The sequence below is a fragment of the Hypanus sabinus genome, chromosome 1, assembly GCF_030144855.1.
Source record: "Hypanus sabinus isolate sHypSab1 chromosome 1, sHypSab1.hap1, whole genome shotgun sequence".
NCBI lineage: Eukaryota > Metazoa > Chordata > Chondrichthyes > Myliobatiformes > Dasyatidae > Hypanus > Hypanus sabinus.
Genome location: NC_082706.1, coordinates 45,278,827 through 45,298,175, shown reverse-complemented (window position 1 = coordinate 45,298,175; position 19,349 = coordinate 45,278,827). Strand labels below are relative to the sequence as shown.

The 19,349-nt window shown below is 47.3% G+C and overlaps 1 protein-coding gene across 2 annotated transcripts in view; it reads left to right on the top strand.

The window, feature by feature from the left end:
* The window catches only part of LOC132393923 (sialic acid-binding Ig-like lectin 10), a 47,849-nt gene extending 39,906 nt beyond the window's left edge, over positions 1–7,943 (top strand). The window contains exons 5-8 of one of the 2 annotated variants that reach the window (XM_059969488.1): positions 1,647–1,940; positions 4,323–4,419; positions 6,901–6,982; positions 7,740–7,943. In XM_059969488.1, the coding sequence (XP_059825471.1) occupies positions 1,647–1,940; positions 4,323–4,419; positions 6,901–6,982; positions 7,740–7,928 (662 nt within the window). In that variant the 3' untranslated portion in view covers positions 7,929–7,943. Of the gene's footprint in view, positions 1–1,646; positions 1,941–4,322; positions 4,420–6,879; positions 6,983–7,739 lie in introns of both variants that reach the window. The other variant, XM_059969413.1, reaches the window with a different exon arrangement.
* Positions 7,944–19,349: the final 11,406 nt, after the last annotated feature.

The window sequence follows — 19,349 nt, the reverse complement described above, 5'->3', positions numbered from 1 at the left end:
AGACCCCATGTGAACTATTGCATTCAGTTCTGTTCACCACATTATCGGAAGGGTGGAGAGGCTTTGGAGAGGGTGAAGAAGAGGATGCTGTCCGGATGACAGCGCAGGTGTGATAAGGAAAGGCTGGACATACAAATTGTTTTCTCCAGACACTGAGAGAGATTTCAGAGCAAGTATAGACAGACCGTATCTTTTACCCGGGGTTGTGATGTTCAATATTGGAGGCCATGCATGAGGCGAGAAGGCGTAAATGCAAAAACGATTCGTGGGGCAAGTTTGCTTTTCATACAGCGAGCTGAGGGAGCCTGTAAAGTTCTGTCGGGGTGGTGGTGAAGGTTGAGGTGTTTCAAAGGCACTAAGATGGGCATATGAATGTGCAGGGAATGGAGGGATAGGGACATGTTGTAGGCAAAATAGGTTAGCTTATTTAAGGATTTGGTTTCTAGAATAATTAGCTCACCATAGCATCATGAGCCACAGGGGATGTTCCTGAGCTGCACTTTTCCACATTCTGTGTACATTGGAACACATTGCAAAGGTGGAATGGAATTGACTGCAGAAATTATTCAGGTGATTGACACGTGGAATCTTGTTCTACAACATGTGTTCTCATGCTTAACTCTTTATTTGTCTTTATTAGATGCCCCACAAAATCTCTCAATCACTTCTCCCAACAACGTGAATAATTTTTGGGTGAATATGAAGGATGCATTGCTACATCTCTAAGTACAAATGCAAAGTCAGTGGACTATTTATCCTTCGATACACAATACACACTCAGTGGCCACACTATTAAATACCTGTACACCTGCTCGTTTATGCAAATATTTAATCAACGAATCATGTGGCAGCAACTCAATGCATAAAAGCATGCAGACATGGTTAAGAGATTCTGTTGTTTGTCAGACCAAATATTGGAATGGGGTGGGAATATGATCTAAGTGACTTTAACCATGGAGTGATCATTGGTGCCAGACAGGGTGACTTGAGTACAAAGTTCAAAGTAAGATTTATTATCAGAGTACATACACGTCACCACATACAACCCTGAGATTCTTTCTCTGCAGGCAGACTTAGGAAATCTGTAGAACCGTAACTGTAAATTGTAAAGATCAGGAACTGTTAACTGTAAACAAACCGTGCAAATGCAGATATAAATCAATCTTCATAAATAACGAGCATGAAATAGCGATATACAGAGTACTTAAATGGGTATAACTATCCACTTCTGTTCAAGAGCCTGATGTTTGGAGAAACTGCTGATCGTGTGGAGTTTTCACACACAATAGTCTTTAGAGCTTACAGAGGATGGTGTGAAAAACAAACACAATAAAACCCAGTGAGTGGCAGTTCTGTGGGCAAAAGCACTTTGTTAATGGGAAAGGTCAGAGGAGAAAAGCCAGACTGGTTCAATCTGACAGGAAGGCGACAGTAACTCAAACAATCACACGTTGCAGCAGTGATATGCAGAAGAGCATCTCTGAATGTGGAGGAGGGGGATACAACGCATCAAAATGGAGACAGGCTCAGTTTACAGTGAATGGAAAGGGGGGTCTAACAGAGGACAGCTGATGCTGCAGAACAGCACTGGACCATTACAATATATCAGTGCTACCAACATCTCCTGCCTGTTTCTTTCTTCCCAGATAAGCCTGAGATTTCTCGGGACTCAGGATGCACTCGGACCCCCGATGTCATCACATGTGTGTGTGCGGCCAGATCAAACCCACCCGGAGAGCTCACCTGGCACCTCCCCCTCGCCAACCTCAGCGGGAACCAGACGCACGGTCGTTTCCAGACGTGGCAGGTGGCAGACGGGCAGCTGGTGACTAGCTCGCTGACGATGGGTGTGGGCGAGGGAGAGGAGGATGTGACCGCCTTCTGTACTGTCCAAAACCAACATGGAGAGGTCATGTTCGCAGTTTCCCAGTGGATGACAGGTGAGGTTGACAAATGACTAATGGTCATTGTTACGTTGCTTGTCATGGGATCTTGCTGTGTACAGACTGCTGCCCTGCTTCCCTAGGGACCAGATCACAAGCTTAGGAACACATTGAGATGGTGAAATGGGAATCACACTCTCCACTCTCCTTTAAGACCCCACTACCTTTATCCAAGAATTTAGGTTTTTCTCTCAATGTGCAAAGGACAAAGCCCAAGTAAAAGTGAGAATAAACACATGGATCTCTCTCTCCCACAACACGTTGGCAATGAAAAGCTGAATGTCCTGGTTATTACATTAGAATCAGAAGCAGAATCAGGTCCAATATCAGCGGCACATGATGTCTAATATGTTGTTCTGCAGCAAGACTACATGGCAATGTACAGTACAATATCTATAAATTACAAAGAGAACTATATACAGCGCCTATAAAAAGTATTCCTCCCCAACCCCCCAAAAAGTTTTTATGTTTTATTATTTTACAATATTGAATCACAGTGGATTTAATTTGGCTTTTTTGACACGAATCAACGGAAAAATACTTATGTGTCAAAGTGAAAATGGATCTCTGAAAAGTCATATATACTAGTTACAAATATAAAACACAAAATAACTGATTGCATAAGTATTCACCCCCTTTAACTCAGTATTTAATAGATGCACCTTTGGCAGCAATTACAGCCTTGAGTCTGTGTGTATCGGTCTCTTTCAGCTCTGCACATCTGAACACTGCAATTTCCCCCTGTTCTTCTTTACAAAACTGCTCTTGCTCTGTCAGACTTCATAGGGATCGCAATTGTACTGCCTTTTTCCAGTCCAGCCATAAATTCTCAATTAGATTGAGGTCCGTACTGTGATTTTGCCACAACAGGACATGAATCTTTGTCTTGCTGGAAAAGAAACTTTTTTCCCATTCCCAGTTCTCTAGCAGACTGCATCAGGTTTTCCAACAGGATTCCCCTGTACTTTGCTGAATTCATTTTACCCTCTGCCTTCCAAGCCTACCAGGGCCTGCTGCAGTGAAGCATCCCCACAGCGTGATGCAGTCACTGTCACGTTTCATCGTGGGGATGGTGCGTACTCATGACGTGCAGTGTTTGGTTTACACCAAACATAGCGTTGACTCTGATGGCCAAAATGTTCAATTTTGGTTTCATCAGACGATAGAACCTTCTTCTACCTGACTTCAGAGTCTCCCACATACCTTCCAGCAAACTCTAGCTGTGATTTCATGTGGGTTTCTTTTCAACAGTGTCCTTTTGTTTGCCACTCTCCCATACGCTGAAACTGGTGAAGTACCCGGGCAACAGATGTTGTATGCACAATCTCTCCTATCTCAGCCACTGAAGCTTGTAACTCCTCCAGAGTTGTCATCGGTCTCTTGGTGGCCTCCCTCACTAGTCTTCTTCTTTCATGGTTACTCACTTTTTGACGACAGCCTGCTCCGGGCAGATGTACAGCTGTGCAATATTCTTTCCATTTCTCGATGACTGATTTAACTCTTCTCCAAGGGATAGTCAGTGACTTGGAAATTTTATTGTATCCTACTCCTGACTTGTACTTTTCAATAACCCTATCAGGGAGTTGCTTGGAGCATTCTTTTGACTTCATGGTGTAGTTTTTGCCAGCACCCTGACTCACAAGCAGGTGGACATTCCCGGCACAGGTGTATTTTTACCACAATGAATGAAAGCACCTTGACTGTACATAGGTCTCCAAAAACAGATCTCCATGTAACTAATTATGTGATTTCTAAAAGCAATTGGCTGCACCAGTGATGATTTGGTGTGCCATTGTTCTAGAGGGGTGAACAAATATGCAATCAAATATTTTGTTTTGAATTTGCAATTTCTTTATATCTCTTTGCAGAGATCCGTTTTCACTTTGACATGAAAGAGTCTTTTTCTATTGATTAGCGTCAAAAAAGCCAACTTAAATACACAGTGAATCAGCGTTGTAAAACAATAAAGGATGAATACTTTTTATAGGCATGATACATTTTTATAGAAAGTAAATTGAATTAAATAAGTTGTGCAAAGAGAGAGCAAAACAAAAAGTGAAAAGAATCATGAGGCAGTGCCAGTGAGGATAAAGCTTTCCTCACACATGAGTGTGTGTCTTCAGGATGTACTTCCTCCTTGATGGAAGCATTGAGAAAAAGTCATATCCTGAGTGGTGCAGGTCTATAACAACGTCTTTGTGAGGCTTCAACTTTTGAAGATGATTTCGGTACTGAAGAGGCTAGTGCCCATGATGCTGCTGAGTTTGGAATTTTCTGCAGCTTTTTTGAGATCCTGTGCAGTAGCCTGTCCATAAATGAGAAAGGGTTTGACTTGTACAGTGGACTATTCTGAAGCTGTCATGTTGCTTGATGTTACAGGTGGGGTCTCTGCTGTCTGGATCACTGTGTTACTCACGAGCAGTGTCATTCTCAGTATGCTACTGGCTGGGTTCTTCATCTCCAGGTACATCCCGAAGTAAGTCCAGATCAACATTCAAGTTCAGTTTTATTGTCGTTTCAATTGTATACATTTACACCATGAAATGAAACAACATTCCCTGGACCAGGGCATACAAAACAGTACATATAACACACACAGAATACATAAAACAACATTACCAAATAAATTAACAAATAATTAAATATATTTTGTAAGATTAACATTAATCATAAGGTGCATTAACAACACTTCATAAGTGATGAGACCTGGGTGTTGTCAGGGGGTCCAGTGGTGGGGAAGAATCTGTTTCCCATCCTCACAGTCCTTCTCATAATGCTACAGTTCCTCCTGCCTGATGGTGGGGTGCTGGAGGGGACAAAGATGGTCAAAGAGATTGTGAGACGGATAGGAAGGATCTTTGACAATCTCAAGGGTCCTGGTTAACAGGAGAATTTTCCTGTATTTTACTGCATTTATTTTACCCTCTACCTTCACAAGCCTTGCAGGGCTTGCTGCAGTGAAGCATCCCCTCAGCATGTTGCAGCCACCACCATGCTTCATGGTAGGGATGGTGGTTTCTGATGCGTGGTTTTGGGGTTATGTCAAACATAGCGTTTAGTCTGATGGCCACCAAGCTCACTTTGGGTTCAATCTACCATGGAACCTTCCTCCAGCTGGCTTCAGAGACTCCCACGTGCCTTCTGGCCAATGCTAGCTGAGATTTCATGTGAGCGATTTTCAACGGTAACTTTCTCTTTGCCACTCTCCCATAAACCTGGGACTGGTGAAGCACCTGGACAACAGTTGTTGTTTGCACAGTCTCTCCCATCTCAGCCACTGAAGCTTGCAACTCCTCCTGAGTTGTCACAGGTCTCTTGGTGACCTTCCTCACTAGTCCCCTTCTTGCACAGTCACTCAGGTTTTTGAGGATGGTCTGCTGAGGCAGATTTACAACTCTGCCATATCCTTTACATTTCTGGATGATTACCTTAACTGTTCTCCAAAGGATATTCAGTGACATGGAAATGTTCTTTTATCCATCTTCTTTTATCTTGTGCTTTTCAATAAGCTTGTCACAAAGTTGTCTGGAGTGCTCTTTTGTCTTCATGGAGTAGTTTTTGCCAGGATACTGACTCACCAGCAGTTGGACCTTCCAGATACAGGTGTATTTTTACTACAATCAATTGAAACACCCTGACAGCACACAGGTTTCCATTTAACTAATTATGTGACTGCTGAAACTAATTGGCTGCAGCAGTGATAATTTGGTGGTCATTATAAAGTGGGGGGGTGAATATTTATGCAATCAGTTATTTTGTGTTTTATATTTGCAATTTTGTAGAGATCTGTTTTCATCTTGACAATAAAAACAGTATTGATCAGTGTCAATAAAAACAAATTAAATCCATGTGATTCAATGTTGGAAAACAATAAAACATGAAAACTTATGGGATGGGGGTGTGAATACATTTTAGAGACACAGTATACTACAATCAACTGAAATATCTTGACTGTACACAGGTCTCCAAAAACAGATCTCCACTTAACTAATTATGTGACTTCGAAAACCAATAAGCTGGACCAGTCATGATCTGGTGTATCACATTATACAGGGTCAATACTTATGCAATCAATTATTTTGTGTTTTATATTTGTAATTAATTTAGAACACTTTGTAGAGATCTGTTTTCAATCTTGACATGAAAGAGTCCTTTTCTGTTACTCAGTCAAAAAGGCAAATTGAATCCATTGTGATTCAATGTTGTAAAACAAGAAAACATGAAAACATCCAAGAGGGGGTGAATAATTTTTATAGGCACTGTATATGTTATGGCAATTAGCAGCAGCACTGTACACTACAGACATGACAAAATAATTTATTTAGAGACACAGCACGGAAGAGGCCCTTCAATCCCAAACCTGAGCCGATCACAGGACAATTTACAAAGACCAATTGAGCTACTAACTGGTACATCTTTAGAATGTAGGAGGAAACTAGAGCACCCGTAGGAATCCATGTGGTCACAGGGAGGACGTACACGGCATCTGTATGTTATACATAACTTACATCATAAAATAAACCAACGTAAACAAAGAGAGCTCCAGATCCAAAAGCACAATGAGGGAGACTGGGAATTCCCTGCCTTCCAGTCTGGTCCTTGTCATCCCGTGGTCACACAGCGCTTGGGTGGTCACACCTTGATCAGTGGTCGGTTGTCAGCACCACAGGTGAGGCGTCCAAACGAAGAAGGAAACTATTAAACTTTCAGATATTTCTCTCTCTTTCTGAGTGGAGTAGAGTTAATTGAGGTGATGGGAAGGTGGAAGTGGGGAGGAGGAGGGTTGGGAGAAGGGAAGGGAGTGGGTGGGGAAAGAGGGGAGAAGGGAAGGAGGAGGTGGGACAGACTGGTGCTGAGGGTATCAAATGGTCTGGATGTCACAGTGAGGTGAGATTGGGGTGTCAATTTGGCTGACACTGATGTTCTGTAACTCTAGTCCAACCTTCTGCTGTTCCAGATGGGATGCACGGACCAAGGAGAAGGCCTTGGAGATCCTGGACACGACCGTCAGCTCCACTGCACACTTGACTGCACCTCAGGTACAAGTCAGAGCTCAGTCCAGTAAAGGGCAGGACACCGGGAGCACAGCGCTGCGGGAAGGACATTGAGGGGGGATTGCTCACAGATTACCATGGTCTGGGGTTTAGGAGCATGGATGAATGAATGAGAGGGAGGGAAGGAGCAAAAGTGAGGGAGTGTGAAAGAGAGATGGAGGGAGTGGAAAGGAGGGAGATAGGGAGGCAGAGGTGGAAAGAGAGTAAAAGGAGGAACAAGAGAGTAAATGAAGTAAATAGACAAAGTTGAGAGACTTGCAGGGAATTGGGAGGAGAGAGTAACTGAGAAGAAATGAGGGAGGGGAGGGGAAAGAACAAGAGGACTGTGCCCACAGCAGGGTTCCAACCTGTTATTCACTAGCCAGTGTTCACAGCATTTTAATATCTTTGTCCTCAGTGTTCAAAGTTTAAAGTAGATTTATTATCAAAGTGCATACATGTCACCACATTCTATCCTGAGAATTATTTTCTTACGGGCATTCATAATAAAAACTAAAAAACAAAACAGAAGCAATTAAATCTCCACACATCATTGATGCAAACAGATAATGAGCAAAAGATAACACTCTGCAAATACAAAATTAAAAGTAACAATACACAAATAAGTAATAAATATTGAGAGCCTGAGTTGTAGAGTCCTTGGAAGTAAATCCAGAGGTTGTGGAATTAGTTTTGTGATGGGGAGTGAGCAGTTCAATGCTGTTTGATGAAGAATTGAGATTTACTTTTATTTCTGCCCCAGGACACGGAGAGGCAGAGGACGAGCCAGATCCCACTGGAAGTTTCACCAGGAACGTCCGTTGGAGAGGGGGAGGCGTGTAACCCAGTGTACGCCAACCTGCGGGACCTGCACGGTGGTGGGGGCCCTGCTCGCAGTGGGGAGACGGTCATATACTCAGAGCTGCACTTCCAATCAATCGGGCCAGCCTGAGGGGTCAGAGTGCTAGTGGGCAGGGGGTTCGGGGTGGGGGGTGTAGAGAGCCTACTGGTTCTTGGTAAGAAGGCCAATGATATAGGGAAATTTGCAACCAATGACAGAGCAGGATCCCACAAAGCACTGGGTCCCACAGACCCGGGATACCAACTATATTCTCATCATGTTCATTCATATTAGCAGAAACTAGAGACTCGTTAACTCAGACAAATAAAATCACATTGCTTCTATTCAGGGGTGGGAAGCACAGGGTGTGCAGTGAGAAGACAGAATCAGTCACTGAATGCTGCACGGGATGGGGGAACTGTTGAGGGGGTAGTACAATGTGGGTTGTGGTGAAGAGGGTGCACCACGTTGTGGAAAGGGTGGGGAGGACGAAGCACAGTGTTGTGTGAGCGGACTGTAAGGTGAGTGGATCGTGGTGTGAGAGGGACTGTGAGGAGGGAGCACCATGGTGTGTGAGGGGAGGTGAAGAGAGATCACAGCACGGTGTGAGGGTTGGTGTGGAGTGAGTACCACACTGTGTGAGGAGAGGTGTGGAGTGAGTCCCACACTGTGTGAGGGGAGGTGTGGAGTGAGTGCCACACTGTGTGAGGGGAGGTGTGGAGTGACCCACACTGTGTGAGGGGGGGTATGGAGTGAGTGTCTCACTGTGTGAGGGGAGGTGTGGAGTGAGTGTCACACTGTGTGAGTGGAGGTGTGGAGTGAGTGCCACACTGTGTGAGGGGAGGTGTGGAGTGTCCCACACTGTGTGAGGGGGGGGTATGGATTGAGTGTCTCACTGTGTGAGGGGAGGTGTGGAGTGTCCCACACTGTGTGAGGGGGGGTATGGAGTGAGTGTCTCACTGTGTGAGGGGAGGTATGGAGTGAGTGTCTCACTGTGTGAGGGGAGGTGTAGAGTGTGTGCCACATTGTGTGAGGGGAGGTGTGGAGTGAGTGTCACACTGTGTGAGGGGAGGTGTGGAGTGAGTGCCACACTGTGTGAGGGGTGGTGTGGAGTGAGCACCACACTGTGTGAGTGGAGGTGTGGAGTGAGTGTCACACTGTGTGAGGGGAGGTGTGGAGTGAGTGTCACACTGTGTGAGAGGAGGTGTGGAGTGAGTGTCACACTGTGTGAGGGGTGGTGTGGAGTGAGTGCCACACTATGTGAGGGGAGGTGTGGAGTGAGTGCCACACTGTGTGAGGGGAGCTGTGGAGTGAGTGTCACACTGTGAGAGGAGGTGTGGAGTGAGTGTCAGACTGTGTGAGGGCTGGTGTGGAGTGAGTGTCACACTGTGCGAGGGGAGGTGTGGAGTGAGTCCCACACTGTGCGAGGGGAGGTGTGGAGTGAGTCCCACACTGTGTGAGGGGTGGTGTGGAGTGAGTGTCACACTGGGGGAGGTGTGGAGTGAGTGTCACACTGTGTGAGGGGAGGTGTGGAGTGTGTGTCACACTGTGTGAGGGGAGGTGTGGAGTGAGTGTCACACTGTGTGAGGGGAGGTGTGGAGTGAGTGTCTCACTGTGTGAGGGCTGGTGTGGAGTGAGTGTCACACTGTGCGAGGGGAGGTGTGGAGTGAGTGTCACACTGTGTGAGGGGAGGTGTGGAGTGAGTGTCACACTGTGTGAGGGCTGGTGTGGAGTGAGTGTCACACTGTGCGAGGGGAGGTGTGGAGTGAGTGTCACACTGTGTGAGGGGAGGTGTGGAGTGAGTGTCACACTGTGTGAGGGGAGGTGTGGAGTGAGTGTCTCACTGTGTGAGGGCTGGTGTGGAGTGAGTGTCACACTGTGTGAGGGGAGGTGTGGAGTGAGTCCCACCCTGTGTGAGGGGTGGTGTGGAGTGAGTGTCTCACTGTGTGAGGGCTGGTGTGGAGTGAGTGTCACACTGTGCGAGGGGAGGTGTGGAGTGAGTGTCACACTGTGTGAGGGGAGGTGTGGAGTGAGTGTCACACTGTGTGAGGGGAGGTGTGGAGTGAGTGTCTCACTGTGTGAGGGCTGGTGTGGAGTGAGTGTCACACTGTGTGAGGGGAGGTGTGGAGTGAGTCCCACCCTGTGTGAGGGGTGGTGTGGAGTGAGTGACACACTGTGCGAGGGGAGGTGTGGAGTGAGTCCCACACTGTGCGAGGGGAGGTGTGGAGTGAGTCCCACACTGTGTGAGGGGTGGTGTGGAGTGAGTGTCACTCTGTGCGAGGGGAGGTGTGGAGTGAGTCCCACACTGTGCGAGGGGAGGTGTGGAGTGAGTCCCACACTGTGTGAGGGGTGGTGTGGAGTGAGTGTCACACTGTGTGAGGGGAGGTGTGGAGTGTGTGCCACACTGTGTGAGGGGAGGTGTGGAGTGAGTGTCACACTGTGCGAGGGGTGGTGTGGAGTGAGTGTCACACTGTGCGAGGGGAGGTGTGGAGTGAGTGTCACACTGTGTGAGGGGAAGTGTGGAGTGAGTCCCACACTGTGTGAGGGGAGGTGTGGAGTGAGTGTCACACTGTGTGAGGGGTGATGTGGAGTGAGTGCCACACTGTGTGAGGGGAGGTGTGGGGTGAGTGCCACACTGTGTGAGAGGAGGTGTGGAGTGAGTGTCACACTGTGTGAGAGGAGGTGTGGAGTGAGTGTCACACTGTGTGAGGGGAGGTGTGGGGTGAGTGCCACACTGTGTGAGAGGAGGTGTGGAGTGAGTGTCACACTGTGTGAGGGGTGATGTGGAGTGAGTATCACCCTGTGTGAGAGGAGGTGTGGAGTGAGTGTCACACTGTGTGAGAGGAGGTGTGGAGTGAGTGTCACACTGTGAGAGGGGAGGTGTGGAGTGAGTGTCACACTGTGTGAGGGGAGGTGTGGGGTGAGTGTCACACTGTGTGAGGGGTGATGTGGAGTGAGTGTCACACTGTGTGAGGGGATGTGTGGAGTGAGTGCCACACTGTGTGAGGGGAGGTGTGGAGTGAGTGTCACACTGTGTGAGAGGAGGTGTGGGGTGAGTGTCACACTGTGTGAGGGGAGGTGTGGAGTGAGTGCCACACTGTGTGAGGGGAGGTGTGGAGTGAGTGTCACACTGTGTGAGGGGAGGTGTGGAGTGAGTGCCACACCGTGTGAGAGGAGGTGTGGGGTGAGTGCCACACCGTGTGAGGGGAGGTGTGGAGTGAGTGTCACACTGTGTGAGGGGAGGTGTGGAGTGAGTGTCACACTGTGTGAGGGGAGGTGTGGGGTGAGTGCCACACCGTGTGAGGGGAGGTGTGGAGTGAGTGCCACACCGTGTGAGGGGAGGTGTGGAGTGAGTGTCACACTGTGTGAGGGGAGGTGTGGAGTGAGTGTCACACTGTGTGAGGGGAGGTGTGGAGTTAGTGTCACAATGTGTGAGGGGAGGTGTGGAGTGAGTGTCACACTGTGTGAGAGGAGGTGTGGGGTGAGTGCCACACTGTGTGAGGGGAGGTGTGGGGTGAGTGTCACACTGTGTGAGGGGAGGTGTGGGGTGAGTGTCACACTGTGTGAGGGGAGGTGTGGAGTGAGTGTCACACTGTGTGAGGGGAGGTGTGGAGTTAGTGTCACAATGTGTGAGGGGAGGTGTGGGGTGAGTCCCGCACTGTGTGAGAGGAGGTGTGGAGTGAGTGTCACACTGTGTGAGGGGAGGTGTGGAGTGAGTGTCACACTGTGTGAGAGGAGGTGTGGAGTGAGTGTCACACTGTGTGAGGGGTGGTGTGGAGTGAGTGTCACACTGTGTGAGAGGAGGTGTGGAGTGAGTGTCACACTGTGTGAGGGGAGGTGTGGAGTGAGTGTCACACTGTGTGAGGGGTGGTGTGGAGTGAGTGTCTCACTGTGTGAGAGGAGGTGTGGAGTGAGTGTCACACTGTGTGAGGGGAGGTGTGGAGTTAGTGTCACAATGTGTGAGGGGAGGTGTGGAGTGAGTGCCACACCGTGTGAGAGGAGTGTGGAGTGAGTGTCACACTGTGTGAGGGGTGGTGTGGGGTGAGTGCCACACTGTGTGAGGGGAGGTGTGGAGTGAGTGTCACACTGTGTGAGGGGAGGTGTGGAGTGAGTGTCACACTGTGTGAGGGGCAGGGCTGTGCTGCGGAAGGGGAGGTAGCCATTTCCGGGGGGCGAGGGGGGCGAGAGATATTCGATCAAGCGGCTGTGGGAAGAAGTTGTGGAGCTCAGGAGTGGGTCGCCGAGTTACACCACGTTGGAATCGACATCTGGAGATCTCCTTCTGACCAAGATCAGTGACATTCGGCAGTACAACATCGAAAAATAGCAAAGGTTTGACATTCTCACTGAGATCCGTTACGCTGAAAAGGCAACTTACCTTCCAGTTTGACTAACTATTCTCCGATTGAATAAGCAGTAGTGAAAAAGACGGTGCTGTTGGCATTGAGGGACACGGAAAGAGAACGAGGTATTGCACTCGTAACCGAAGAATGAAAGCTGGGCATTTATAAAACAGAATTTCTTCAGCTATTGTTAATGATGGATCATGGAAAAGGGAAAAGGAGAAGGGAGCACTGCGCTATGAATGGGGTGGGGAGGAGGGGGAATCTCATTGTGGGATGGGAGGTGAGGAAGGAGCACCGCGCTGTGGGAACGAAATGAGGAAGGGGAAGATCCAATGTTCAGTTTGTCAATCTAGCCAAAACGTTTATACATTGTGGGGACTATTTTTGAGTTATTTTCAAAACCGTTGATTTGTTGTAAAGTACAGATGGTGGCTAATAATATATTTTATTATTTGATAAGGGTTTTTCCCCCTTTTTCTTGCTTTTCCTAACAGCTCTGACTTTGCTAGTGGGTTTAGATATTTTTTCCGTATAACAAAATTATTATATTTCAATATTATGATTTAATTTTTATGAATACAGGGTTTTGTGATTGTAACTGTATTTTTAATGGAAGGCATTTGGTACTATTTTGTATTTTCTTTTGACTCATAATATGTATTTTCTTGTACTCTGTATTCAGTTATGCAGAGACTATTAAAAATTATTGAAAGAGGAGGGAGCATTTCACCTTCTGAGGTAGGTGAGGGAGTTCCGCGTGGTGAGAGGTGAGGTGAGACGGAAGCACTGTGCTGCGGGAGGGGAGGTGAGGAGGGAGAACTGCACTGTGGGAGGAGAGGTAAGGTGCTTTGAAGGAACCTCTGAAAGTTCAACACTGTTGGGAAGAAGGCATTTGGTTCCCTTCAGCCAAGGGGTGGGGGACTGAGGCCAGTATTCATCCCTCTACTTAGAGATGACTTGGGTAACCCTTTCTGCTGTGGACTGACCAGAGCGTTTCCCACGTCACAACAGTGAGCGGACTTCAAAACCTTTGAGAGTGGGGGTGGGGTGATGTTGGGATAAATTGGAAGGGTTTCCCAGATGGCTGCTAGCTCTCTGTACTGATCTCCGCCAGGTTACCTCCTCATGGTGGAGTCAGAGACAGAGGCAGATTAAACGGGGTTATGAGGAGGACATAGACCATGTGGCGGTGGGTGTGGGGTGGGTGCAACGTACAGGGACAGGCTGAGTGAATGGGCCCAGACTCTGCAGCTCCAATATCATTTCAAACAGGAAGACAAGTATTTTGCTTTGTAAAGTAATGAGACGTTTTGAATATAGACATCCTTTTACCCAGGTTTCGGGAATAACGCAGGTACGCTGGGCATGTGAAGGGAAACACTGCATTGGCATTAATTGTATGGGGATCCAAGTTCAAGGACAGAGATATCTTGCCAAAATCATACGTGCTCCTCAAACATTGATCTATTTCTCCATGCACAGAAGGTGCCTGGACGGTTGGAATATCGCAGTCAGCTCTGGGATCCGTGTGAAAGGGAGTTTATTTGTGGGATGGTGGGGGCTCAGACATTGCCTGTGTTTAGTGATGTTACTGATTTGTTGGATATTAATGGAATCGGTGGGCATGGGATTAGGGGGGGGAAGTGACGATCAGTTCAATAATCAGTCATATTTATTGAATAGTGGAACAGAGACAATCCTGTCCTGATATTACGGGTTATGTGGTTTTCTGCTGCTGTAGTTCACCCACTTCAAGCTTCGCCCTATTGTCCACTCAGAGATGTTTTCCTGCACACCACTGTTGTAACGTGGTTATTACAGCTACTGTCGCCTTCCTGTCTGCTGAATCAATCTGGCCAGTCTTCTCTGAGTCTCTCATTAACAAGATATTTTCCCTCAAAATTGCAGCTAATCAATTTTTATTTTTTGTTTGTTTGTTTTTACACCACATGCTGTAAACTCCAGAGACCGTTGTCCATGAAAATCCCAGGAGATCAGCAGGGTCTGAGATACTCAAACCACCCTGTCTGGCAGCAACAATTATTCCACAGTCAGTCACTTAGATCACATTTCTTCACCACTCTGATGTTTGGTGTGAACCTCTTGACCATGTCTGGATGCTTTTAAGCATGAAGTTGCTGCCAGAGGATTGTATGTCCCTAATAAAGTAATGACTGAGTGCATGCTCCATGGAGGATTTGTCTAATGTTACATTTATTAAGAGTGGGATTACAGGTCTATCAGATTTACATCTCTGAACGGTTTGCTTCTATTGGATTTCCTTCCTCTCCTTGACAATGCAGCTCCCTGTGTCCATGCTTCTAATGTTAACATGTCACACCACCTGCAAGGGGTGTTGGTGTGGGTGGATAGGGGGTGAAAGTGGGTGAGTTGCATTGATCTGGCTGTGGGTTCAGAAGCGAGGCTGATCACTTCCAAGGAAGTGGATCTTGAGCAATGTACTTTTACAGATCACTTTCAGTGTCATTATCTCTGCACAGAGTTGGACAGCTACTCCGTCCCAAATTTTGCCACAAATTGACCCAACAAGCTTTGATTTCCTGCAATGTGGCATCAAAGGTTATTGCAGGAGATAAAGAGGGGCAGGAGATAACACATAAAGTCAAGGTGGGCCGGCTGATGGGGAGAAAGGGGAGGATTAACCAATCTGGTAAGGAAGATGTGATGAATGATGTGCCACAAAGGGCAGTGTACAGCCTTGGATTTTCACATCAGAGCCAAAGCAAAAATTAAAACATTTGCTGCCACCTGCAGACAGAAGGGCCGAGCAAGGGATCTATCTTGTCTTCCTGCAGTGGCCAATCTACTTCACCCTCCTGAACTGGCCCCCAGCACAATAGACACATGTCTGGAGTGGGTGATCTACTTCACCCTCCTGCACTGGTCCCCAGCACAACAGACACAAGTCTGGAGTGGGTGATATACTTCACCCTCCTGCACTGGGCCCCAGCACAATAGACACAAGTCTGGAGTGGGTGATCGACTTCACCCTCCTGCACTGGTCCCCAGCACAATAGACACAAGTCTGGAGTGGGTGATGGACTTCACCCTCCTGCACTGGTCCCCAGCACAATAGACACAAGTCTGGAGTGGGTAATGGACTTCACCCTCCTGCACTGGTCCCCAGCACAACAGACACAAGTCTGGAGTGGGTGATCGAATTCACCCTCCTGCACTGGGCCCCAGCACAATAGACACAAGTCTGGAGTGGGTGATCGAATTCACCCTCCTGCACTGGGCCCCAGCACAATAGACACAAGTCTGGAGTGGGTGATCGAATTCACCCTCCTGCACTGGGCCCCAGCACAATAGACACAAGTCTGGAGTGGGTGATCGAATTCACCCTCCTAACTGGGCCCCAGCACAACAGACACAAGTCTTCCGCTGGTTTGCTTGACTCCACAATATCAACAAGAGATGACACTGGGTACAGGAAAGACCATGGTTCCTGATGACATTCTCAGAGTGGTACTGATGCCCTGTGACCCAGAGCCTGCCACCTCCTTAGCCAGACTGTTCCAGGGCAGCTACGTCACCGGCAACTATCCAACAAACTGACTGAGTAGATCCTATCCACACTGAACAGGATACGTCTAACCCGGCCAGTTGCCGGGCAACAAGCTGCTCACAGAAGCTGTTCTGCAAAAGTCACCTCCTCTCCAGATTTCACCACAGCTGGGATCCAAACACAGACAGAGAACCAAACTCCCAGGGTGAGGTGGCATTCACTACCCTCGTCATCATAGCCACATTTGAACAAATGGCACTGGACAGCCATTCATTTTCCACTCTCATTCCCATTGATTGTAATCTTGCACAGTTCAGTCAAGCACTGGTCTCCGTTACTTCAGGTCATTCTCCTCATCAGCCTGCAGATTCTATCATACCAAATGAGATCTCAAACAGATTACTGTTTGGAAATTATCTCTGGTTTAGTGGGTTATCGGGAGAGACCTCATTGCGTGCACCTTCTGTTGCTCTGATCAAACCATTCCTGACCACGAAACAGAGCGAAAACAGTTTGCAAAGTGGTGGCCACGAGAACATGTTCACAGAATGACAGCTTCCGATATCGTCCGGCATAGATTTGCCTACTTTCACATTCCTCAACTCATGTATGTTAACCGTTTTGCCAATTTCAATTCCGTTATGGTCAGTTTGTGGCTGTCACCAAGATGGGTGGCATGGTAGAGAGTGAGAGCATCTCGATCAGCTGGGAAAGTGGGCAAGGGACTGGCTGATGGAATTTAAATTGGATAAGTATCAAGTATTGTAGTTTTATCAGTTAAACCAGGGTAGGATTAATGGCAGTCTCAGGGATCTGTTGTCGAATCTAGTTCCCAGAACATAGAGATTCAGGTAGACAGGATAGTGAAGAGGGTGATTGGCACACTGGACTTCATCGGTCAGTGCAATGAGTACAGGAGTGGGATGTCATGTTACAGTTGTACAGGATGTTGTTGGGACCACACTTAAATATTGTGTGCAATTCAGGTCACTCAACTATAGGGAGGATGTCGTTAATCTGGAAAGGGTGCAGAAAAGATTCACAAGGATGTCACTGGGACTGGAGAGACTGGGTTATAAAGAAATTTGAGAAAGGCTCAAGCTTTTTCTCTTGGAGCTCAGGAGGCTGAGAGCTGACGTGATTGAGATTTATAAAACCTGAGGGGCTATAGATAAGGTGGATGGTCATGGTGTTTACACATGCATTCAGTAGGTTTAAGGTGAGAAAGAAAAGATTAAAGGGTACTTAAGGGGCTAGTTTTGACCAGACTGAGGGTGGTAGGTAAATGGAATGAACTGCCAGTGGTAGCTGCAGAAGCAGGTGCAATTAGGTTGTTTAAAAGGTATTTGGATAGGAAAGCTTTAGAGAAATATGGGCCTAATGTGGGCAAATGGGAGGGCATGTGGAAGTTGGGCTGAAGAGTCTGTTTCAGTGCGAACTCTAATTACACTCAATCACCACTTTATACCAGCTCATTAATGCAAATATCTAATCAGCCAATCATGTGGCTGCAACTCCATGCATAAAAGCATGCAGACATGCGGGTTGGAGGATAGTCAATGATGTTCCACTCTTTAAGAAAAACTCTAAAAATAAAGCAGGAAATTATAGGTCAGTGAGCCGAACATCAGGAGTGATGTAGGGTGAGGTAATTGGTGGAAATGTGCAGAACATCACTCACAGCCACTGACATTCAGATGGGGGTCGCTTTAAGAGGCTCGTCTGATGTGATGATGTAATTTGGTAAAGTACTTTTAGCATGCCTTGTCTTCTGTGTTAGGAGTACAATAAATCAATTGCTGTGGTTTTTCTAAAACATAAAATGCCTCCACCATTTTTATTTGCTAAAACTCACAATGGTGACCCTGATGCTCTGGTACGATTCCAGAGCTGCTGAACATGTCAATCAACACAGTCGCTTTGAAACTGCCAGAGTTTAGAGAGTAAAATGCTCGTTATTTTACGGCCAACACCAACTCCATGGCTCAGCAATTCCGTGGCTGTGAGCGTGGTGAGTCTACTTGAACACCTGCCTGAACACCAGAAATTCCAATCGCTGAAAGCTCACCTTTCACAGACATTTGGACTACTGGAGTCTGATCACACCAGACAGTTCCTCTCCTTGCACGGCCTCAGGGATGCTGGGCCGTTGGAGCTAATGGACTGCATGCTGTCTCTCCTGAGGAATCACCATCCTTGTTTCATTTTCAAGAACTCTTCATGCAGCAAATGCCTGATCAATTTCACGTAGCCCTCGCTGATGTACCTGTGAAGGACTAAACGGAGCTTGCTAAAATGACTGATAGTCTACACTGAGCCAGGCAGCAGTAGGTCATTCCTCCTCCTCTTTCTCCCTCAATAAGTCCGGTCACCATGTTTGCTTTGGTACGAATGCTGACCACCTTGCAGCTTCAACAGTGCCAGCGCATTGGACATCACAGTCTGTGAACTCCATGGGTTCCAGCTGCCAGAGTTGACTACTATTCATTACAGATGCCCTTTCAGGGTGACGCTTCCTGTGTGGCACTTGTGCTCAAGTGAGTGTGCTGCTACCATCACCTGCGAAGAGCAGTGAAGCCTTGCTGGAGGCCACCAACACCAGTAGGATCCAGACTTACGGGACACATTGGGTGGCGCTCTGCTTCACTTGTCAACGTTACACATGGGGCTTCTTCCTGGCTAAAGTGGCTAGAGCACTACTCAGTGTAGATTTCCTGAGTGCTCAAGGACAATTAGTCGATCTTAAGAACTGGCAGCTTCTGGATGTCAAGGACTTTAGTCATTACCCTGCTCCCCCAGTACGTTCCCCACAATGACTCTGTCAAGCATATGTGAGTTTACTCAACTGCTGGATGAATTCCCAAACATCACATCTCACCTCTCCACTATCGCCACAAAACATGGGGTCAGGCACCACGTCCTACAACTGGCCCACTTGTCCATGTGCTGCTCTGTATACTGGAGCCAGAAAAGCTGGCAACCACGAAGGCTGAGATTGCCAACATGAAAATAGTTGGCATTGTACACAGGTCAAATAGTCCCTGCGCTTTGACCCTCAATATGGTCCCTAAGTCTGATGGTCGTTGCCATCTGATCCAACACGTCCAAGACTTTTTACACATTTAGCAGAAAAGCAAGTACTTTCCTAGAGGAATAGAGTTTGATTTGGCTATATTCATTGCTATTCATGTATGGGTGAATGACAATTAAACTTGAACTTCCATACTGGTATTTGTGCTGTACACAGCACACAATTACCACACCAGCAAAACCCAAGGTCCAGTTCCTACACATAGGAGTTCGGTGGATCCACGAGTTGTTCAGTACCAAACTTTGTTCTTTCTCTTCTCAGCTGCTGTGTTGGAAGAGTGGAGAGCCAGAAATCCATGAATTGTGACAGCACAGAGGGGTTTATGTGCCCGGATTCCGTGCCTCTACTGTTATCCATCGCAGCTGGCCAATGAACCACGAGGTGGAGTCTGGTTCAACACAGAGGAAGTGACAACATTGTCACCAAGGATTCCAAGCGCACCTTGAAGAAGTTTTGCCATCGGACCCAGCTGTCTGGAGACCAGAAATACAGCCACTGTTCCCTTGTTATAGACAATATCAGTTTGGAAAATGAAGGCCCTTGGTTTTTCAGAATTGAATTTGACA